Genomic DNA, 24,498 nt, shown 5'->3' with positions numbered 1-24,498 from the left:
TGTAATATTATTTGATATAATGAATATATAAGATGTAGCCCAAACGTCTCTCTCCGCTTCCACTCTTTCTTTTTATTTCTCTTTCATATTTTAGTATTTTATATTTTACATATATTTCAACATTGATGAATTTTATTCAGGTAGGCTGGAGTTGTCGGTCGGCAATGGTTGTCAAAACCAAAAACTTCAAAAAAAGGACAGTGTAATGATGTCCGCCACTTAGACCGGAGGTAGGATGGTAGATGTGGTTATGGTTAACTGTTATTGTTTTTAATCGTAACCGTAATTGCCTTAAGCGGTTATCCTATTTTAATAATTGCAACCACTCTGCTTTAAATGGTAATTGCTTTAAAATAATGGTAATTGTTTTAAAATAACCGCTAGTTATCATTATTTAAAGCTAAAACTGCATTACATAACCGCTTTTTTAATATGGACCTTTTGGGCCTATTTTTGACTTCTTGGACCTATTTTTGGGCTTTTTTTTAGCCTGACTTATTAAACTTTTTTTTAGCCTGACTTATTAAACTTTTTTTTTCATGAATCATAACAATTATTATTATTATTATTATTATTATTATTATTATTATTTTCCGTGGCAATGACAAACTAAGAAAAACATCATATAAAAGAAATTCATAAGTCTTTCTTTTTTTGGGGTATCTTTGGAAATCCTTTTCCTTCCTTTGATTGTAAAACAAATGAGATGAGAAAAGAAAAAAAAAAAGATGAGGCATGTAAACCCTGCCTAAACCCAAAACCCAAAACGTCTTTTTGGTATATATATATATATATATATATATATATATATATATATAAGGGTAGGCAGAGATTTTTAACCGCCTATAACAAAAGCGGTTATAGGCGGTTAGTGATCGGTTATGAGAGGGTTATATGTGGACTTTTTGTTAGCCTTGGAGGAGGATATTGACAATATTTTGATAGTTTGAGGAGACATTGACAAAAAGCCTTGGAGGAGGATATTGACAATATTTTGATAGTTTGAGGAGACATTGACAATATTCTAAATATGAGGAAAGACGAAGGAGATGTAACCTAAATGTGCATATTTTGGACCTGAAAAGTTCAAAGCAGTGATGAGTCCATTTCCCTTGTCAATTGTGTTTATCACATTGCCATTTTATATAATGGAATTCTGCTGTTGAATGCTCTTGATTACAAGTTTTACTGATGGGTACTGAATATTATTGTTAAAATTGCAATCTTGTTTTCAAATCAATGAGAGTTTATATCAGCTGTAGATTAACTCTCCTTTTCTGTTCTCATGTTCATTGCACTGTTTGCACATGACTCTCTTCTCTTTGTAGTTGTACCAAACACCTGTTGTACATTTTGTGTGGTGAGAGATACATTAGCAAACCATTATGCTATATGGTTTCAAAGCCATAATCGACAAGCAATCCACCTTGACCTTTCCCTATCAATGGCGTGGCGTTGTCAGCCTCTTCCACTACCTAACCCACCGCACAAAATTCCTTCCCCTCAGCTATTATACCACTTACAAACCTCACTCACCTTATCACCATCAAACCCAAATCGCGAGAATTATACATCCTCTGGCAGGCGCAATGGGTACATGTCAAGAATTTCAGCTTGCTGGCGATGTGTGTAGCTACAAAAACAACTTGGCGTACCGTTGTGATTACGAAGCATCTTTCTCTGTCACCCATGACGTGCTTATATTCTGCAGTAACTAGTGAGGGCACACCAACTTGGACCTGCCTCTCTTCAAATAATCCAAAGAGAACACAAGTTGTCTCCAAATTGGAATTTGGCTACACCCTCTGATGCCTGTTGAAAACCCATCTCATAAAAAAGGATGATTGCCTGGAATCAGGCCAAAGGAATTGTGAGCTCACCTGTGTTAGGCTTATCTATTTAGGTTGGTGGACTCTACAATTAGGCTCACCAAAATAGCTATTTTGGTAAAAAAAAATTGGTGCTTCAATTTCACTGTCTAATACAAAATTCGTATACGTGATCCTTCCCCAGTTAGACCTGCCGGTGAGGTGGGTCTATTAAATCACATGGCCTATTATCTTCAACCTTTTTCTCTCTATAAATGGTAGCCAAAGTTTAATAGATCAAAACTGAAAACTTGCGAGAAAGACAGAGAGAGGGAGAGGGAAGAGATGGCAGAATTGTTCATTAAGCAGGCGGAGAATTACGCGGAGGGCCGGCCATGTTACCCTCCAGAATTGTTTGAGTTCATTGCTTCCAAGACACCCTCTCAAGACCTTGCGTGGGACGTCGGCACCGGAAATGGTCAGGCTGCTCGATCTGTGAGTTTTCCTTTCCTCTTAGAAATTGCAACTTCTTGTTGTATATGGGAAATGGGATATTCAATTCAGGCCAAATTCACTTTAGCCGCCAATGCATTTACTAATACAACATCGTAGTTATGGAATTTGGGGTCCTATTGGGATTAGGCAACATGAATGTATATGGAGTTTAAGAGTCTCAAATCATGCCCCAAAATATAAAACTATATTGGGAGAGTAAAACTAACTTAATAGAAAAAATATATTGCAGCATTACTGGTTTAATTGTGTAATTATATTGTAAGGAATATGGATGCCCTACAATTTGCGGTTTGAATTATATGCAATTTAGGTAATCTCATGTAACGACTCAAAGATTGTGGAAAGATAAATAAGATCAACACATAACAAAGAAAACAAGAGAAATGTTTATTTCTTGAATATGTCTTTTGATATTTCTCAATAATATAGACATATGAGGAAGACACATCCCTTGAATCATGTGTAGATAGGATTGACTTCATAGTAAGATCAACATTTTGTGGATCGTGTCTTTTCTTAACACCCTGTTGATCCTCTCTATAGAGAGGGGGTTGCAATGCCCACTTATCCAAACAGCCTAGAGTGTGGAACCTAGGTACATAACTAAAATTTTAGGTGGGAGAGAATTTGTATAGGGTTTGGACTACCCCCAAGTTCCAGCATGGTTTCACCCGTGGCGGACTTACTTGCCCGAGCAGTGTAGGGTGTAGGGGATCACCTACTTGGGGCAGGTGGGTTCCGCATCTCCTCTTACGAGGTTGTCCAAACTAAATGCAATTTGAACAACTAATTGCAAGCATTAGGATTCGTGAAGTAAATGCCTCCATCTATACCTTCGTATAATTAAAGTGTTGTCATTGCTCATTGATTTCGACTGGAGACAACTAATTCCATTTTAACCATATTTGCAGCTAGCTGGGATGTACAAGAATGTGATAGCCACAGATACAAGCCCAAAACAACTCTCATTGGCGCCAAGGCTACCCAATATAACATACAAACACACCCCTCCCACCATGTCTATAGCCGAGCTGGAACACAATGTTGCAGCTGAATCAAGCATTGATGTTGTGACTATTGCTGCGGCCCTCCACTGGTTCGACCTCCCTAATTTCTACCAACAAGTGAAATGGGTACTCAAAAAACCCCATGGTGTCATAGCTGCATGGTGCTACACCGTGCCAAAAGTTAATGACTCGGTCGAGTCAGTCTTTCAACCCTTTTATAAAGCTGCAGTAGAACCCTATTGGGAGCCGACACGTAAATTAGCGGTGGACAAGTATAGTAGCATCCATTTCCCATTTGAGCCCGTGGATGGAGTTGATCACACCGGGCCATTTCAGTTTATAGCCAAAAAATTGATGGATTTAGATCAGTATTTTACTTACATAAGATCGTGGTCAGCGTATCAAACGGCTAGGGAGAAGGGTGTTGAGCTTTTGAGCGATGATTTGATTGAGGATTTTAAGCGGGCTTGGATTGAAGATGGACAAGACCAGAAGGTTGTGAAGTTTCCAGTTTATTTGAGGATTGGAAGAGTGGGGAATATCTAAAATCAAAAGACTAGCTTAGAGCAACTGTGGATCGTTTCATAGGGAACTGAACTAAACCATTTTGTTCCAAAGGAGTATTGAGTCCATTTCCCCTGTCAATTATTTTGATCACATTGCCATTTTATATAATGGAATTCTGCTGTTGAATCCTATTGATTAGAAGTTTAACTGATGGATATTGAATATCATTGTTAAAATTGCTATTTTGTTTACAGAGCAATGAGAGGTTGCGCTTGATGTTTGTATCAGCAGTAAATTAACTCTCCCTTTTCTGCTTTCATATTCATTGCAGCACATCACTTTCCTCTCTATGTATTTATATCAAACACCTGTTGTACATTCTGTGTGGCGAGAAATAGAATAGCATACCACCTTCCCTTATCAACGGCGTCATCAACCTCTTCCGCCACCCAACCCACTACACATACTGACATACTTCCTCCCCCTCACCTACTATATCACTTACAAATATCACTCACCTTATCACCATCAAACTCTAACGCGTGAATTACATCCTCTTGAGCTTGCCGTTTGGATAAGAAGAATTTTTAGATGATCGGTGGATGTGTAGCTACAAAACAACTTGGCGTGCCGTTGTGATTACGAAGCCTCTTTCTCTGTCACCCATGACGTGCTTATGTTCTGCAATAACTAGTGAGGCAGACCAAGTTGGACCTGCCTCTCTTCAAATAATCCAAAGAGACCATAAGTAGTCACTAAATTTGATTTTGGCTACTACCTCTAATGCGTGCTGAAAAACCCATCTCATAAAAAAGTACGATTGAATCAGGCCGAGGAAATGGTGGGTTCACTGGTGTAGATCAATGTAGAGTTTTTGGCTAACCTATTAAGATGCCTAAAAATACTAGCTAGTGAAGCATTGTGATTAGAACATAATAATTTGAAATCATATGATTCGGAATTTATTTTCTCGAACTTTCCGCCAAACTACATATTTTGGTGCTCTGGATTAAAATATGAGAATTACACCCATGAACCTTCCTCGGTTGAACCTTCCCGTAAAGTTGAGAGATTTGGCAACGTGGGTCTCATTCACATCACGTGGGCTGTTATCTTCAAATTTTTTTCTAGCCAAAGTTGAATAGATCCAACCTGAAAACAAGAGACAGAGAGGAGAGAGGGAGAGATGGCAGAATTGTTCATTAAACAGGCGGAGAATTACGCGGAGGGTCAGCCTAGTTACCCTCCAGAATTGTTTGAATTCATTGCTTCCAAGACATCCGGTCAAGACCTTGCGTGGGACGTCGGCACTGGAAGCGGTCAGGCTGCTCAATCTGTGAGTTTTCTTTTTCCCTTTCCTCTTCTTAAAAGTTGCAGCCTTTTTCTGAATATGGGATATTAGGCAAAGGCACTTCTATCATCACTGAAACATCAGGTCTTTGGTATATGATATATCATGCCTATAATTTTGGGAGCAGATGCAACCAGCCCAAATTACCCTGAGAAATTATTGATCAGCATTTGTCAACTTGATTTGCAGCTAGCTGGGATCTACAAGAATGTGATAGCCACAGATACAAGCCCAAAGCAGCTGTCTTTTGCTCCAGAGCTACCCAATATAACATACCAGCAAATCCCTCCCACCATGTCTATAGCCGAGCTTGGAAGCAAAGTTGATTCTCAATCAAGTGTGGATGTTGTGACGATTGCTCAGGCCTTCCACTGGTTCGATCTCCCTAATTTCTACCAACAAGTGAAATGGGTACTCAAAAAACCTCATGGTGTCATAGCTGCATGGTGCTACACCGTGCCAGAAGTCAATGACTCGGTCGACTCAGTCTTCAAACCCTTTTATGGTATTACTGTAGAACCCTATTGGTAGCCGGCGCGTAAATTAGTGGACGACAAGTATAGGAGCATCCATTTTCCGTTTGAGCCGGTGGATGGAGTTGATCACACTGGGCCATGTCAGTTTGTAGCTGAAAAATTGATGGATTTAGATCAGTATTTTATTTACTTAAGATCGTGGTCAGCATATCAAACAGCGAAGGAGAAGGGTGTGGAGCTTTTGAGCGATGATGTGGTTGAGGATTTTAAGCGTGCTTGGAATGAAGATGGAAAAGAGCAGAAGGTTGTGAAGTTTCCTATTTATCTGAGGATTGGAAGAGTGGGGAATATGTAAAATTAAAAGCCTAGCTTGATCGATCATCCGTGGCTTGGCTTATTTTATAGGAATTTCAATAAAACCATTTTTGTTCCAATGGATTGATGAATCCATCTCCTTTGTCAATAATTTTGGAACCAATAATATCAGTTGTTCCTACCACATCGCCATTTTACGCCAATCATTTCTCATTTGCAATGTCTAAACTTAGAGCATATGGACGACACAGTTAACAATATTCATGTTTATCTCATAAACATTACATAAATAAAGGTATTAAGATACATTCACTCCGACTTATTTTAGATGCATACAGTAAAGCAAAAGGAAATAAATGGAACCCCATGGACCTGGATGGTCCAGGATGGACATGCAGATCTACGGGGGGGTACTTTTATTTGGGGACAACAAACTGAGATGCATAGAATATGGGCATATATATAGGCTTACAATACGGTGGATGCATGCACTTGGAAAGATAAACGCGAACAGGTTTTCAGTAGCTTCCGGGAAATCTGGGGGGAGGGGGAGAGTGATCTCCGGAGTCAGAGCGAGAGCCGCGGACCGTGTACACAGTCTGAAAGGGCAGTTAGAACAAGTGCTACAAATTCGGCGAGGAAACCCACGATTGCCCAGGGGCTACTGAAATGGTTGTGAATGACCTCAGCTATCTAGGTCTTCACCTTGTTCTTGTAGCACTTCTGAATCTGCTCTTTGACATGGGCATATGTTTTGGGATTAGGCACCAAGTCAGTGGCTATTTTATTGAAGAGTTTTGCCACTTCTTTGTCGCTACCAAGGAGGTTGTGGAGTACTTGCGCTTTCCTCAACTCCTTCACGTCGTCGGAATGATCAATGAGTGAATCAAGGAAGGATATGTAAGAGGTGACGCCGAAGACATTCCCGAAATCTGGACACATCTCATAGGCTATCAAGTTCAAGAACATGGGCCCCGTTGAGTCATCCACTGTTATTGGAGGAAGAGAAAGGTATCCAGGGTAGACAATGGATTTGTCGGAAAAAGATACGTCTGTCAAGCAATTAGTTTTACTAGGCTTCAATTGGATTCCTGCTGCTCTGAGTTCCTGCACATTGCGATACGACTGCCAATTAATCTCCTTCAGTATTCTCAGTACTGCTTTTGTTGTCTCTTTTCTTTTCCTCAGTACTACTTTCGTTGTCGCTTTTCTTTTCCTCAGTTCTACTTTTGTTGTCGCTTTTCTTTTCCTGGAAAAGGAGTATTGTTCGCAGACGATGAAGAAGATGGGCCGGCTTTTCTGTGCTGCTGGTCATTTTAGGAGCCTTGCAATTTGCACGATTTTCAATGAAACGGTCGATCGACTTGTGCAAAATATCTTTCTTGTCGCTCAACTCCATCAAATCCTCGAGGAGTTGATAAGGAAGTTGATTCTCCAACAAGAACAAATCCTGTTGCCCAAACACAGGTTGATCGTTTTTAATTTTCACTTCTTTGAATTTCTCTTCAACTGCAGAGTGCATGAATTGTAATACAGCACACCCGTCCACGAACAGCATCCAGGCGAGGTCCTTGTCGTCATACTTTTTGGTCACCTCCTCCTCGAAGTACTCCCTCAGTTGCTTGATTTTCTTCTTAATTTCGGCGTACAAGCTTTCAGCTGTCTTACCACTTTCCTTGACGAACTTGTTTGCCAATCTAAGCTTGTACTCCTCTGCTTTCTGGTAATTTGACTCACCGTGATGGATAGGACCGAGCGACACCGCCCTTGGCTCAAAATACTTGGCCACATTTTCGCGTTCTCGCAGCAAAAACGTGGCCTTTTGTATCTTTGGTCCAGTTTTTTCAGCTTCATTTGGAACGACATTGTCTAATTGCTCCAACCTCTGCTTCGTGGTACTGTCATTCTCTGTCACTTGGGCAGCGTCATTGCCTCTGCTATTTATTTCACCAGCTTCTGCTCTAACGACATTAGCCTTCCTCGAAAGCAACTCCTCCACAGATATAACATGCTGATCTCTTCCGGAGATGGCGAGTACGCACCACAAAGGGGTTTACTATATATATATGGTTATGAAAACATTATTGTTCAAGTAGTAAACTTTATATATGCAGAGACATGCATGGAAACTGTCGCTCTGAGGAATTTAGGATCTTCGAATTAACTACATTCATATACCAAGTCAGGAATCAAACAAAAAGAACTATAAATGTGATACACATGAAGGCTATTCCCTAACAGAACAAGTCTGGTATGAACTTTTTATTCCTCGATAAAACTAACTTTGCTTCGTTTATTATTTTATCATCGTGGGAAGCCAAGTATAAAGCATATTTTTGTAAAAATGCGTGCTTTTCCAGCCTAGAAATACACTTTGTACGTTGAGGTGCTTTTCTTTTCCTGAAAAAGCCAAAATGATAATTATGCCTTTCGTTCTTCACACAATTGGATTTAAACGTGATACACCTACAAGAGATTAATCGATACGCATCGGCATTGATGTAAAATTTGTTGGATCCACCGCCTATTTGGAATTACATTGGAAAATAGAGTTTTTGCTTATAAAAAACTTAAAGCAAAAAAGAATGAGCTTCTGAAAATAATAATAATAATAATAATCATTTTCAAGCTTTTCCCAAAATATAGTTTTGAACTTTTTAAGAGTAAAAAGTCCAAAAAAAAAAAAAAAAAAAAAAACATTTACCAAATAGACTCATTTTTGCTTGGCATAAATTTTATATATTAAAAGTACTTTTTAGGGTATGTTTGGGTTTGTGTCAAGAAATAGAAGCTTTCATATTAGAAAATAGTGTTTTAGAAAAAGCTTCGTGTGTGTGTATATATATATATATATTTCTCAAAAGTGAGTTTTAGCCTTTTTAGAGGAAAAAAAATTAAAAAATATTTTTTGTTTATTTGTTAGTTTTTTTTTTTTACCAAAATGTCTTATTTTTTATTTGCCTTGTTTTTTATATATTAAAAATACTTTTAGAGCTCCTTAATGCAATCTTAAACAAGTGATTGGCTGAAACATGGTGGAGCGTCGGAGGTTAGGCTGAAGTTGTGATTTTCGGATGAGATTGGATAAATCGCACAAGGCGATGGATAAGACCTCAAAAGAGGTGGAAATAACCGGAGAAAAGAGGGGAAGCAGCATGGTGAGAGAGGAAATAGGGATAGAAGAGGGGAGGAGAGGAGGGAAGAACTTGTTCTTCCCTCCTCCTCAGGCTTTTTCCTTTCTTGCTCTCTGACGGCGCTAGAGAGAAAAGAAAGAAAACCTAGAGAAAAGGGGCCAGCTTTTAGGGCTCAAGCCTTGAAACCATGAGAATATGGTTTACCGTTTGTTGCAATTTTTTCGTTCATTTGAAGATGGATATTTTATGGAGAGGCTAATTGGTAGTTTGAAATTAAGAATGAAATGTCACAAAAAAGGAGTATCAATTTGAGGCTTGAGCCGGTAATTAGTATATATTCCCTTCAAAACATTACCTCATGTTATCATTCATTATACGATGAGATTGACCATTACACACTACAAACCATTGCACACTGTCCCATGATATGATTATCGACTGATAGTCAATTAAGCACCTTGTCATCACCTTAATATTTTTGCAGCTATGAGGGTTGCTCAATTATATGTGTGATTTGCAATGGCAAGGAACTTAATTTCTTAGTGGATTGTTCAAATCCAAGAGACCCTCTCTTTTGACTCAATTTGGTGATAGAGTTGGATTGTGAGAAGTTCCAGATGAAGATGAAGGTCACATGTCTAACTAGGAGGCCTCTCACAATTAAAAGAGATTCCTTACCATTTGAGCACTTATTTGAATAAGTAGATCCCATTAAAATTGTCACGTAATTACATAAATGTTTTACAAATGGACACCCAATTGTAGATGATCGTGATCGATAGAATGCCGGTGTGCGCTAGTTTACTAATAAATCGTATGTTGCGAGTGCATGTGGTCTTCAAGACGTAACCTATATATGCGATGCAGGGGCACCAAGGTGTTGGGACGTTAGTGCATGCAACCCAATTGGTTGGGGTACATTGTGGCAATTCTTTAGTGAAATGCCTTCCAAGTGACAGTAATTTGTAGAAGACAATTTTTATGATGGTGTATTTCCATGCATTCTGAATGCAAAAATATTAACCAGAAGTTTTTACTTTAATGATCACCAAGAGTACTAGTTATTCAATCATATATATAGTAGTTAATATGTTATAGTCTTGTTGTTTGCTTACAAGTGATGTATATATTGAATCATAGACTTCATCACATGCAATTAAAATCATAAGTATATATATCAAATATTCATATTTAAACTACACATTACATCAATAAAGGTATAAGATGCATTCACACCGACTTATTTTACACGCAAACACAAAAGCAAAAGGAAATAAATGGAATCCCATGGACCTGGATGTACATGCAGATCTACTGGGGTTACTTTTATTTGGGGACAACAAACTGAGATGCAAAGAATCTGGATATATATATAGGTGGATGCATGTACTTGGAAAGATAAAAGCAAAAATGTTTTCAGTACCTTTTGGGAATTGTGGGGGCAGAGGAAGAGCGATCTTTGGAGTCAGAGGGAGAGCCACGGACAGAGTACCAAGTCTGGAGGACAGTTAGAGCAAGTGCTAAGAATGCGGCGAGGAAACCCACAATTGTCCAGGGACTGCTGAAATGGTCGTTGTAGCACTGAGCTATCCAGGTCTTCCACTTGCTGTCGTAGCACTTTTGAATCTGCTTTTTGACGAAGGAATATATTTCGGGATTAGGAACCAAGTCAGTGGCTATTTCATTGAAGAGTTGAGACACTTCTTTGTCGCTGCCAAGGAGGTTGTGGAGTATGTGCGCTTTCCTCAGCTCCTTCACGTCCTCGGGATGATCAATGAGTGAATCGAGGAAGCATATGTACGAGGTGATGCCGAAGTCATTGTCGAAATTTGGACACATCTCATAGGCTACCAAGTTCAACAACTTTGGCCCCATTGAGTCATCCACTATTATTGGAGGAAGAGAAAGGTATCCAGGGTAGACATTAATGGATTTGTCGGAAAAAGATATGTCTGCCAAGGAGTTAGTTGTACAGGAGTCTTGTTCGCAAGCGATGGAGAAGATGGGCCAATCCTTCAGTATTCTCAGTACTGCTTTTGTTGTTTCTTTTCTTTTCCTCATCACCAAGGAAAAGGAGTCTTGTTCGCAGACGATCGAGAAGATGGGCAGGCTTTTCTGTGCTGCAGATCTTTTTACGATCCTCGCAATTTGCATGATTTTCAATGAAATTGTCGATCGACTTCTTCAAGGTCTCTTCCTTCTCGCTCAACTCCATCAAACCCAACTCCATCAAATCCTCGAGGAATTGATAAGGAAGTTGATTCTCCAACAAGAACAAATCGTGTTTCCAAAAGGCCACTTGATCGTTTTTAATTTTCTCATCTTTGAATTTCTTTTCAGCTTCATGGTAGTAAATGAATTGTAATACTGCACACCCGTCCACGAACAGCATCCTGGCGAGTTTCTCGTCGTCATACTTGTTGGCGGTCACCTCCTCATTGAAGTACTCCTTCAGTTTGCTGATTTTCTTCTCAATTTGGGCGTACAAACTTTCAGCTGTCTTATCTGCAAAAAATCAGAGACAAAACGATGAGACGAGAACAGGAAGAAAATAAAAAATTGAAATCCATAAGACAATTAATTGGGAATTAAACACTTGCGTCGGTCAATGGCTCTCATGCAGTCATGCATACTATGAACAAGTTTAGAAATAAATGGAAAATGAAAGTGGAGAGAGAAGAATGAAAGAATATGGAGACATAAATTAATTTTATTCTTGATGACGTTTACAAGGAAAAGATAGTAGATGAATACAATATTGTAAATAACGTAATCAAATCACAAAAATTATATGGAAATATATTCTACATTACCCTTGCCACTCTCCTTCACGAACTTGTTTGCCAATACAAGCTTGTACTTCTCTGCTTTCCGGTACTTTGGCTTACCGTGATGGATAGGACCGAGCGACACCACCCTTGGCTCAAAATACTTGGCCGCATCTTTGTGATCTCGCAGCAAGAACGGAACCTTTTGTATCTTTGGTCCAGTTTTTTGATCAGCAGCTTCATCTCCTGCCTTCTCTAATTCAGCCAGCCACTGCTGCCTGCTGGGACTGTCTTTCTCTATCACTTGGACTTCAATTCTCGACCTTTGTGTCTCCTCATCAGTGTCATTGCCTCTGCTTCTTTCACCAACATTAGCCTTCCTCGAAGGCAACTCGTCCACAGATATAACATGCTTCATTAATCCAGCCATGGCGAGTATGCATCACAAACAGGTTTACTATATTGTTATTAATGATGACATTATTGTTCAAGTAGTAAACTTGATTCATATAAGCAGACATGGAAACTGTACCTTGAGGAATATTTTAGGATCTTTGAACTATATTCATACTCCATTTCAGGAATCAAATGCGTTACACAGTTTTGCTAAGTATCTAACTTGTTTTTTGACTCGAGTTTGATGAAGTCGTACCATGGATGAGCAGGAGAAACTATTTTTTCACCTTTTTTCTAAAGCACGCTTCGGCATTAATGTATACATTTTAGAGAAATGCTAGGAGTATTAACTTTTTAGAGAAACTTCAGTTTGTCTCTTTGAACTTCCTATTAATTTGACAAAGGACCTCTGAATTTTCAAATCTTTCACTTTGGACCCTTAAACTTTGATTTGCTCTCACTTTAGACCCTTCGGTTAGTTTTCAACGTTAAACTCAAACCGTTTGACTTTTTACGCCCATTATACCTTCAATCAACCAGTTGAAATTTCGAAATTGTCCACAACTACAACACCCACCTCTAGCCCAAAAAGACGCCGTTTTGGGCTAGACAAAATTATATATATATTAAAAAAAATAAATAAATAGAGGGGGTGGCTGGACATGGCTGGTATGGGGGTGGAGGAACCACCCCCATGGCCAAGGGGGTGGTTCGGCCACCCCCAAAAAAAGAAAAAGAAAAAGAAAAAGAAAAAAAGGGATCGGGCGTTTTGGGGGTGGCCGGAAAGTGGTTTCGGCCACCCCATACGACCGATATAGAGGTGGCCGAACCACCCCCAGGCCCTTCAGGGTGGTCCGACTATCCCTAAAACACCCGATCCCTTTATTTATTTATTTATTTTTGCCTTTTGGGGGTGGCCGGACCACCACCAAGGGCTAGGAGGTGGTTTACAATCATACCAAACAGTAGGTAATGAACCACCCCAGTCTTGGCTCCACCCCCCAAAACACCGATCTCCTTTTATTTTATTTTTGGCTTTAGGTGGTGACCACTTAAGGGCCTGGGGGTGGTTTGACCACCCCCAGACCGACCATGGGGGTGGCTCCAGCCACCCCCTTGGCCGAAAATGAGGTGGTCTGGCCACCCCATTTTGGCCAGGGGGGTGGCTAGAGCTACCCCGATTTTTTCTTTAAAATAATTTTAATGCCTAAAACAATGTCGTTTTGGGTTGGGTGGGTGTTGTAGTTTTGGAGCCTAAAACGGTGTAGTTTTGGGGTAAATGTATAATAGGCATAAAAAGTCAAACTGTTTGACTTTAACGTTGAAAACTAATAGAGGGATCCAAAGTGAGAGCAAATCAAAGTTCAGGGGTGCAAAGTAAGAGATTTGAAAGTTGAGGGGGATTTTGTCAAATCGGCTGAAAGTTCAGAGGGGGCAAACTAAAGTTTCCCCTAACTTTTTTATTAACATATAAGCACTAATATGATGTGAAACTTATTTATGGATATAGGTAGCATTTTTCTTTATTAATTGTTTTAATTATCTCCAATGAATAAGCGATCCACATCATGTTAGTACCTATATGTTAGTAAAAGAATTAGTACTCCTAGCATTTATCTTTGAAATTTGGTACACTTTTCCCAATAAACTATCGGTTGCCCATGGCAAGTTGGGTATTGCATAGACTACCCGAATCTACTCCTAATAGTAAATTAAGAGAGAATCTTGATGGAGTCTATTTGTTTAAACAAGTCTTAAAATATTTAAACATTTATTCAGACAAATTAACTCGGTTTGTGCCCTGTCAATTGCAGCCGATCCCAAGCCGGGTATTGCCATACATACTTTTGTGAATGTTACTTATGCTATGATTCCAATTTCCAACCTATCAATCATCATCTTTTTCTAAAGAAATTAAGGAGAAAACATGTAACATGATGAATCGTGGTTCAAACAAAAAGAAGTACTATATATATGCGACACACGTGAAAGAGTATATATTCCCTAACACAGCAAGAATGGTATAAATTAACCTCCTTTTTTTTTTTTTTTGGTCTGATAAAATGTTCCTAGTTTATGATTTTATCACTGTGTGAAGCCAAGTATCGAGGATACTTCTGTAAAAATGCGTGCTGCATGTGGTTAATGGTTCCATCCAAGGAATGCATTTTTTGTTGAGGTCATCTTTTCCTGAAAAGGGTAAAAAGATAATTATGCCTTTCGTTCTAGTTCAGACAATTGGAATTAAACGTGATACACGTACGAGGGATTATTTGATACGCATCGAAGTAAAATTTGTTTATTGCACTGCTTACACATACTAGTGAAGCATGTAGAACAATGGTTAAAATGTGTCCCATCACGAACGAGTAAGCGGGTGTCCGAACCACTCTTAGTCATTTGGGAGTTGTTCAGCCGCTCTCTCAATTGTCCATATTTACAAAATAAAACAATAACAAAATAAATGTATAATTTTTAGCATTTTCTTTTACAAAATTTTCATATTTAAACGTGCATAAAAATCTTGTACATACGTTTGAATAAATAAATCCCGTTAAAACACTTTCCTAGTTACAGAAATTTTTTACGACCGGACAGCTAATTGCAGGAGATTCCTATCGATAAAATGCCGGTGTGCGCTCGTTTACCAATAAATCGTATGTTGCAAGTGTGGTCTTCAAGAAGTAACCTATGGATGTACGTTGGTCCAACCCAATTAAATAAAACATGACTAAAAACCTCTTATAAACTCCCGTTAGCTGTCACCGGCGGCCAGAGTATCCGTGGAAGCCGAGTGGAATTCCCACTGCCTGATGACTCGAACCAGCTGTTAAAATACATCAGGAAGCTAGGGATCCACGATGAATATAAGGAGGAAATCATCATTGCAGGAATGAGCCAATCTTGCCATTATCGCACACTCTTAATTCTGTTTTTCTTCCGTGAGAGTCTTTACAAATTAGTGAAATGCCTTCAAGTGACAATAATTTGTAGAAGACAATTTTTATGATAGTGAATTTCAAAGCATATTCTGAATGCAAAATTATTAACCACAAGTTTTTACTTTAATGATCACCAAGACAAGTCATTAATCGATCATACAATAGTTAATCTGTTATAATCTTGTTGTTTTGCTAGTTACTTACACGTGATGTATCCAATTATAGACTTCATCACATACAATTAAAATCAATACACCACACTTAGGGATTTTGACTCAACATTCTTAAGGTCTTCATAAGTAAAACTGGGTAATTTTAGAGAACTTTCATTATAACTTCGATTAATCAATTTAAGGTAATACAGATATGGGTTAACACTTTTCATGTGTCATGATAACTCAAGAAAAAAAAATTCAACCATTTGCAAATGTCTATCGTGATTTGTTTAAATTGCAAAACATAGGCTCCATTTGTTTCGGCGTAATGATTAATTTCTAGAAAATATTTTCTGTATTTTTGAGTATTGGTGTGACGGAAAATATTTCCGTTTGACCCAAAAAACCTCTTTAATTTCTAGAAAATGGTTTCCATTTTTTTAAAACTATAAATCATTTTCTTAATTTGAACATCTCATTCTCAAAGCAACATACCAACTGAGACATTATCGGGACCCTGCCACGACTTCACCGGGACCCCGCAGAGTTATTGCCCGGACTTCGTAGGGACTCGACCGGTACTTGGTGGGGCCATTGTTGGGACACGACTAGGACCCGGTCGAGACCTAATTGGTACGTACTCGTCGGATCATTGCTCAGACTTCACCGAGACCTGGTCAGGACGTACACCACCGAGACTTGGTTGGGACACCGAGCCACTATCGGAACCTAGTCGGGACTCAACAGAACGCAACCGGACCACCACTGGGAATTCGTTGGGACCAGGTCGGAACATTATCGTAATTTAAAGTTTAATATGATTGAATGTGTGTGTGTGTGTGTGTGTTTATATATATATATATAATTGTGATTTTTGTACTCGCCAAACACCAAAAAATATTTTTAAGGAAATCATTTTTCAAGAAAATGTTTTCCCTCAAAACATTTTTCAACCAAAAATATTTTATGGAGCATTAATTATAAATATACATTGTGTTTAGGAGAAAATATGCCCACCTATTTATATTATTTACCATTTTGCTATTGCACATTCATATGCTGACACGTGTTAATTAAATTGGCTTATAAAATGAGAAAGGTATCCCTTTCTCCAGGCCTCTCTTCTCTCTCCCACGTCTCCTTTTCTCTAAGAGACTCTTCTTTCTCCCTCGCTCTTCTCTCTTTCACATACCTCATTTTGCACACACTAATTACTGGGAGTTAGAGGCATATTTCCATTATATATTTTTACCCATATACGAGACATTAACTTAGGCATCGAAGAGTCTTCAGCTCCAACTGAAAACCTTCTAACCATATTCTTATTTTGCAAGAATTCTATCTACGTGTAGGAATTCAACTCAGAGCTCAACCATGAAGAAGAATCGCCGACTAGCAACACTTCGGACCAAAAATTGCATCAACACATTGCATGAAATATTCATATTTAAACTTAACTACGGACGACACAGTTAACAATGTTGATCATGTTTATCCCATAAACATTACATCAATAGTATTAAGATACATTCACTCCGACTTATTTTACATACAAACAGTAAAGCAAAAGGAAATAAATGGAACCCCATGGACCTGGATGTACATGCAGACCTACTGGGGTGTACTTTTATTTGGGGACAACAAACTGAGATGCATAGAATATATATGGGCATATATATAGGCTTACAATACGGTGGATGCATGCACTTGGAAAGATAAACGCAAACAGGTTTTCAGTAGTACCTTTTGGGAATTCTGGGTGCAGGGGGAGAGTGATCTCTGGAGTCAGAGGGAGAGCCCCGGACCGTGTACACAGTCTGGATGGCTGTTAGACCAAGTGCTACTAATGCAGCAAGGAAACCCACGAATGTCCAGGGGCTGCTGAAATGGTCGTGAATGGCCTGAGCTATCCAGGTCTTCCACTTGTTGTCGTAGCACTTCTGAATCTGCTGTTTGACCTTGGAATATGTTTCGGGATTAGGCACCAAGTCAGTGGCTATGTCATTGAAGAGTTTTGCCACTTCTTTGTCGCTACCAAGGAGGTTGTGGAGTATTTGCGCTTTCCTCAGCTCCTTCACGTCGTCGGGATGATCAATGAGTGAATCAAGGAAGCATATGTAAGAGGTGACGCCGAAGTCATTGTCGAAATCTGGACACATCTCATAGGCTGCCAAGTTCAACAACTTTGGCCCTGTTGAGTCATCCACTATTATTTGACGAAGAGAAAGGTATCCAGGGTAGAAAGTGGATCGGTCGGAAAAAGATACGTGTGTCAAGGAACCACTTGTACTGGGCTTCAATTGGATTCCTGCTACTCTAAGTTCCTGCACGTTGCGAAACGACTGCGAATCCTGCCCTCCTTGGCCTCCTCCAGTACTCTTACTTTTGTTTCTCTTTTCAGCCGTGATGCGAGGACTTTCGCGATTGCCAAGGAGTCTTGTTCGCAGACGATCGAGTAGATGGGCAGGCTTTTGTTTGTCCTTGCAATTTGCAGCAGTCTGCGTTGTCGTAGCATATTGAATATCAATGAAACTGTTGATCGACTGCTTCAAAGTCTCTTTCTTCTCGCTCAACTTCATCAAATCCTTGAGGAGTTGATAAGGAAGTTGATTCTCCAACAAGAACAAATCCTGTTGCCCAAACACCGCTTGATCGTTCTTAATTTTCATATCTTGGAATTTGTCTTTAACTGCACACTGTATGAATTGTAATACAGCACACCCGTCCACAAACAGCATCCAAGCGAGGTCCTTGTCGTCATACTTGTCGGTCACCTCCTCATCGAAGTACTCCCTCAGTTGCTTGATTTTCTTCTCAATTTCGGCGTACAAACTTTCAGCTGTCTTACCCTCGCCACTCTCCTTCACGAACGCGTTTGCCAATCTAAGCTTGTACTCCTCTGCTTTCTGGTACTTTGGCTTACCGTGATGGATTGGACCCAGCGGCACCACCCTTGGCTCAAAATACTTGGCCACATTTTTGTGTTCTCGCAGCAAAAACGTGACCTTTTGTATCTTTGATATATTTGTTTCAGCTTGATTTGGTACAACATTGTCTCCTCCAGCCTTCTCTAATTGCTCCAACCTCTGCTTCCTGGTACTGTCATTCGACCTTTGTGTCTCCTGATCAGCATCATTGCCTCTGCTATTTGTTTGACCACATTCTGTTCTAACGACATTAACCTTCCTGGACAGCAACTCCTCCACAGATATAACATGCTCTCTTCCGGCCATGGCGAGTGTGCACCACAAAGGGGTTTACTATATATATTGTTATGAAAACATAATTGTTCAAGTAGTAAACTTTATATATGCAGAGACATGGAAACTGTAGCTCTGAGGAATTCACTATTCAGGATCTTTGAACTACATTCATATGCTAAGTCAGGAATCAAACAAAAAGAACTATTTATGTGATACACATGAAGCTTATTCCCTAGCTAACACAACAAGTCTGGAATAAACTTTTTATTGCTCGATAAAACTAACAGCATGTGCTTCGTTTATTATTTTATTACTGTGTGAAGCCAAGTATAAAGCATATTTTTGTATAAATGCGTGCTTTTCCATCCTAGAAATACACTTTTTTTTTTCTTAGCGGAAATTGAGAATTTCATTGATTAAAGATCACGAGCTTAAAGCTCTTACAAAGCAGAGCAAAGAGCTCTTACAGCATAAAGTATAAAGTTCTGCAAAAATCATAGCCACATGCTATGAGGTTATAAAGTTATAGATAGAAACAAAAATTCTTATAATCAGGTGCTATCTATGACTTCAATCTTCCGATAACTCAGGTACAAATACAGTTAAAGAACATATCTGCTTTGAGCAGACTAGATGTAAAAAAGAAAAAAACCAGAAGGGGAGGGAGAGGGTAGGAGCAGGGAGTAGAAAAAGAATGGGAGAGGAGGGAGCAGATCTTCTAAAAACTGTTTTAGAAATACACTTTGTTGATGTGCTTTTCTTTTCCTGAAAAAAGGCAAACAGATAAATATGCCTTTCATTCTTCACACAATTGGAGTTAAATGTGATACACGTACAAGAAATTAATTAATACGCATTTTTTTTAAAAAAAATCACTTCCAAGCTTTTCCCCAAATATAGTTTTGAACTTTTTAAGAGAAAAAGTAAAAAAAAAAAAACATTTACCAAATAGACACATTTTTGCTTGGCACAAATTTGATATACTAAAAGTACTTTTTAGAGTATGTTTGGGTTTGTGTTGAGAAATAGAAGCTTTCATATTAGAAAATAGTTTTTTAGAAAAAGCTTCAATTTCAAGTTTTTTTATTTTTTTATTTTTTTTCAAAAGTGTATTTTAGCCTTTTTAGAGCAAATTTTTTTTAAAAAAAAGATATTTTTTTTGTTAGTTTTTTTTACCAAAATGACCTATTTTTGCTTTGTCCTGTTTTTTATATACTAAAAAATACTTTTAGAATTCTTTAATGCAATCTTAAACAAGTGATTGGCTGAAACATGGAGTTTCAGCTAATCATTATAATTATTAGTAATATTACTTGGAAATTTGAAATTATTATTATTTTATACTATTTTTAATTATTTATAGTAATCATGATAATTATAATATTTATCAATAATATAAATATAAATATATTATATTAATATCATGATTAAATATTAATTATATTAAGGTCGGGCCATCAAGAGCCTGCCATAGGTATGGCCAAGGGAAGCCCTAATTGTGAATTATAGGGCTCCCCATAAGCCTGGTACAGGAAGGAAGGCCCTAATTCACACAATTAATGCCTTCCATAAGCCTATCCAGGGTGGGTCCAAATTGGTGAATTAGGGCCTGTCATGGGCCTAGCAGAAGCCCATGACAAGTAAAAAAAAAAGTAGAAGAAGAAAAAGAGAGGAGTTGAGGGACGTTGTTGAAACACCCCCTTAGGTATTTGATGGACAAATAATAAATAAATAAAAAGAGGAGTTGAGAGAGGTGGTCAAACTACTTCCTCTAGCTAGCTAGGTTGAATGGATGGTTGGGTCATCCCCCTTAGATTTGAAAATGGTTTGACCATCCCAGAACATTTTAAAGGGTGATGAAACCACCTCCTTCGCCCCAGCCTTAAGCCTTGAGGCAATGGTTCCTTAGGGCTCAAGCCTTGAAACCATGAGGATATGGTTTGATTACCCTCTCAATACTGTTTGTTGCAATTTTTTCGTTCATTTGAAGATGAATATTTTATGGAGAGGCTAATTGGTAGTTTGAAATTAAGGATGAAATGTCACAAAAAAGGAGTATCAATTTGAGGCTTGAGCCGGTAATTAGTATATATTCCCTTAAATACATTACCTCATGTTATCATTCATTATACGATGAGATTGACCAAATTGAGGTGTTATCTATGTTGCAACAAACCATTACACACTGTCTCGGGATATGATCATAAACTAATAGTCAATTAAGCACCTTATCATCACCTTAATATTTTTGCAGCTATGAGGGTTGCTCAATTATATGTGTGATTTGCAATGGCAAGGAACTTAATTTCTTAGTGGATTGTTCAAATCCGAAAGACCCTCTCTTTTGACTCAATTTGGTAATAAAGTTGGATTGTGAGAAGTTCCAGATGAAGGTCACATGCATGTCTAAGTAGGAGGCCTCACACAATTCAAAGAGATTCCTTACCATTTGAGCACTTGTTTGAATAAGTAGATCCCATTAAAATTGTCACGTAATTACATAAATGTTTTACAAATGGACCCCCGATTGTAGGTGATCGTGATCGATAGAATGCCGGTGTGCGCTAGTTTACTAATAAATCGTATGTTGCGAGTGCATTTGGTCTTCAAGACGTAACCTATATATGCAATGCAGGGGCACCAAGGTGTTGGGACGTTGGTGCATGCAACCCAATTGGTTGGGGTACATTGTGGCAATTCTTTAGTGAAATGCCTTCCAAGTGACAGTAATTTGTAGAAGACAATTTTTATGATGGTGTATTTCCATGCATTCTGAATGCAAAAATATTAACCAGAAGTTTTTACTTTAATGATCACCAAGAGTACTAGTTATTAAATAATATAATATTTAATTTGTTATAGTCTTCTTTTTTTTTTTTTTTTTTGACATGTTCAGACAAGAAGGGGAGGGGGATTCGAACTAGTAACCTCCGCTTCATAAGGCGTGGTCTCCAGCCGATTGAACTATCTCTTGGGGACTTATAATCTTATTGTTTGCTTACAAGTGATGTATATATTGAATAATAGACTTCATCACATGCAATTAAAATCATAAGTATATATATGAAATATTCATATTTAAACTACACATTACATCAATAAAGGTATAAGATGCATTCACACCGACTTATTTTACACGCAAACACAAAAGCAAAAGGAAATAAAAGGAACCCCATGGACCTGGATGTACATGCAGAGATCTACTGGGGTTACTTTTATTTGGGGACAACAAACTGAGATGTAAAGAATCTGGGTATATATATAGGTGGATGCATGCACTTGGAAAGATAAAAGCAAAAATGTTTTCAGTACCTTTTGGGAATTCTGGGGGCAGGGGAAGAGCGATCTTTGGAGTCAGAGGGAGAGCCGCGGACAGAGTACCAGGTCTGGAGGATAGTTAGAGCAAGTGCTAAGAATGCGGCGAGGAAACCCACAATTGTCCAGGGGCTGCTGAAATGGTCGTTGTAGCACTGAGCTATCCAGGTCTTCCACTTGCTGCTGTAGCACTTTTGAATCTGCTTTTTGACATCGGCATATATTTCGGGATTAGGAACCAAGTCAGTGGCTATTTCATTGAAGAGTTGAGACACTTCTTTGTCGCTGCCAAGGAGGTTGTGGAGTATTTTCCCTTTCCTCAGCTCCTTCACGTCCTCGGGATGATCAATGAGTGAATCGACGAAGCATATGTACGAGGTGATGCCGAAGTCATTGTCGAAATCTGGACACATCTCATAGGCTACCAAGTTCAACAACTTTGGCCCCATTGAATCATCCACCGTTATTTGAGGAAGATAAAGGTATCCAGGGTAGACATTAATGGATTTGTCGGAAAAAGATACGTCTGCCAAGGAATTAGTTGTACTAGGACTCAATTGGATTCCTGCTGCTCTGAGTTCCTGCACATTGCGATACGACTGCCAATCTCCTTCAATATTCTCAGTACTGCTTTTGTTGTTTCTTTTCTTTTCCTCATCACCAAGGAAAAGGAGTCTTGTTCGCAGACGATCAAGAAGATGGGCCGGCTTTTCTGTGCTGCTGGTCATTTTAGGATCCTTGCAATTTGCATGATTTTCAATGAAACGATCCATCGAATCCTGCAAAGTCTCTTTCTTCTCGCTCAACTCCATCAAATCCTCGAGGAGTTGATAAGGAAGTTGATTCTCCAACAAGAACAAATCGTGTTTCCAAAAGGCCACTTGATCGTTTTTAATTTTCTTATCTTTGAATTTCTCTTCAGCTTCATGGTAGTAAATGAATTGTAATACAGCACACCCGTCCACGAACAGCATCCCGGCGAGTTTCTCGTCGTCATACTTCTTGGCGGTCACCTCCTCATTGAAGTAGTCCTTCAGTTTGCTGATTTTCTTCTCAATTTGGGCGTACAAACTTTCAGCTGTCTTATCTGCAAAAAATCAGAGACAAAAAGATGATACGAGAACAGGAAGAAAATAAAAAATTGAAATCCATTAGACTATTAATTGGGAATTAAACACTTGCGTCAGTCAATGGCTCTCATACTATGAACAAGTTTAAAAATAAATGGAAAATGAAAATGGAGAGAGAAGAATGAAAGAATATGGAGAAATAAATTAATTTTATTCTTGATCATGTACGTTTACAAGGAAAAGATAGTCGATGAACACTGTTAAAAACATTATGTTAGGGTTATTTATTTCTTTACATATTCTAAATCTATTGGGTTTACCTTTCCTTAATTAGTCTATTAGGTTACTTGCTTATCACTCATAACCTCTCTATAAATAGAGGTCTCTGTAGTCCTTCATATATGTTAGACTCAATACAATGTAGTCTATTGTTAGCTTCGATTGTCCACAATATATTCAACAATATATTTAACATGGTATCAATGCCACTTTCTGTGGCCTTCAATAAACGTCTTTGACGTTTTCCGGTGCTCTCTCCGGCAAGCTCCCATTTTCGGTCGTCCGTGCGCCACCAAGCGATTTTTTGCTCAAAATCTCTTCTCCATCTTCATTGCAGCCTCATTTGAGAAAATTAATCCAAGATTCATACTTGCGAGGCACAAATCTACAGATTTGTGGAAGATTTGCCATCAATGGCCCACCAATGCGCCTCCACTAGTTTCTGCCCGCACCTCCACGCGCCGCCACAGCCATGACAGAGCTACACGCTCCACTCTACACAACAGATCAGACGCCTCCGAGTCCAGATCCGAAGAGATCTCAGCCATCCAAGCTTCCACGTCCCCTCATGCGCCTCTAGAAGAATCTGTACGTCAGTCACACGCATCCCACAATGGTCCACGCATCAGCCGCACCTCCCACGCTCGTCCATGTGCCAGCCACCTTCTGGCGCGTGTGATCCACGTGCCTCACGCACATCAAACCCTATCTAGGGTTTGGCGCGTGCACCGCACGCGCCCCATGTGGCACAGCCCTAGCATGTGCACCACATGCGCCAGAGGCTCTTCTCTTCTTCACCATGCTGTCACATGTTCCTCAAAGAGCTCACCACATTAGCCCTAGCCTCTGCCACGTGTCAGATCCGAAAATATATATATATATATTTCATTCGGATCCAAGCTTTTCAACCCGATTCAACCAATTAGAACTGGATCATCTCAATCAGGTCAGACCATCTTCAACGGTCCATAGGTTTTGGCCATTTTGGCCCATGTAGCCGGCCCACTTGTCAATTCCGGATCCATCCAAGGCATCTCTAACCCGATCCAAAACCGGTCCTAACCGGGTCATCGGGTTCTAAACCAGTCCAACTAGGTCAATTCCGGATCCATCTAAACAGGGGTGAAAAGGCGGTTGTGATTAGTGATTAATGGCTAAAACCGCTAGGAGTTAGCAAGGGTGGGTATCGGTCAAAACGGTCCGGCTTTGGATCTTATCGGTTATTAACCGATAATTTTTTATTAAACGGTTTCTTA

General features: G+C 39.1%; 3 protein-coding genes and 3 pseudogenes across 3 annotated transcripts in view; 2 read left to right on the top strand and 4 right to left on the bottom strand.

Annotated features, from left to right (window-relative positions):
• Nucleotides 1-1,615: 1,615 nt before the first annotated feature.
• Nucleotides 1,616-4,548, top strand: LOC132161587 (uncharacterized). Its single transcript, XM_059571741.1, has 2 exons — nt 1,616-2,303; nt 3,236-4,548. The coding sequence occupies exons 1-2, from the start codon at nt 2,154-2,156 to the stop codon at nt 3,875-3,877; spliced, it is 792 nt and encodes a 263-aa protein (XP_059427724.1). The 5' UTR covers nt 1,616-2,153; the 3' UTR covers nt 3,878-4,548.
• Nucleotides 4,549-4,716: 168 nt separating this feature from the next.
• On the top strand, nt 4,717-6,121 carry LOC132161960 (uncharacterized; annotated as a pseudogene).
• Nucleotides 6,122-6,410: 289 nt separating this feature from the next.
• Nucleotides 6,411-8,015, bottom strand: LOC132191728 (uncharacterized; annotated as a pseudogene).
• Nucleotides 8,016-10,530: 2,515 nt separating this feature from the next.
• On the bottom strand, nt 10,531-12,312 carry LOC132191727 (UPF0481 protein At3g47200-like; annotated as a pseudogene).
• A 4,796-nt stretch (nt 12,313-17,108) lies between these two features.
• LOC132191726 (UPF0481 protein At3g47200-like) lies at nt 17,109-18,608 on the bottom strand. The gene has a single exon (XM_059606820.1). The coding sequence runs from the start codon at nt 18,606-18,608 to the stop codon at nt 17,109-17,111; it is 1,500 nt and encodes a 499-aa protein (XP_059462803.1).
• A 3,275-nt stretch (nt 18,609-21,883) lies between these two features.
• Nucleotides 21,884-24,498, bottom strand: part of LOC132191725 (UPF0481 protein At3g47200-like) — a 4,938-nt gene continuing 2,323 nt past the window's right edge. Inside the window, exon 2 of the mRNA XM_059606818.1 lies at nt 21,884-22,971. Coding sequence (XP_059462801.1) covers nt 21,884-22,971 — 1,088 coding nt within the window. The remainder of the gene's footprint in view (nt 22,972-24,498) is intronic.

Source organism: Corylus avellana, chromosome ca9, assembly GCF_901000735.1.
Source record: "Corylus avellana chromosome ca9, CavTom2PMs-1.0".
NCBI classification, from domain to species: Eukaryota; Viridiplantae; Streptophyta; class Magnoliopsida; order Fagales; family Betulaceae; genus Corylus; species Corylus avellana.
The sequence above is the reverse complement of the archived record's forward strand: the minus strand, read 5'-3'. Positions and strand labels throughout refer to the sequence as shown.

Coding starts and splice junctions, on each gene's coding strand:
- LOC132161587 (XM_059571741.1), top strand. CDS start 2,154: ATGGCAGAATTGTTCATTAAGCAGGCGGAGAATTACGCGGAGGGCCGG. Junction 2,304..3,235: donor ATGGTCAGGCTGCTCGATCT/GTGAGTTTTCCT, acceptor CCATATTTGCAG/CTAGCTGGGATGTACAAGAA.
- LOC132191726 (XM_059606820.1), bottom strand. CDS start 18,608: ATGGCCGGAAGAGAGCATGTTATATCTGTGGAGGAGTTGCTGTCCAGG.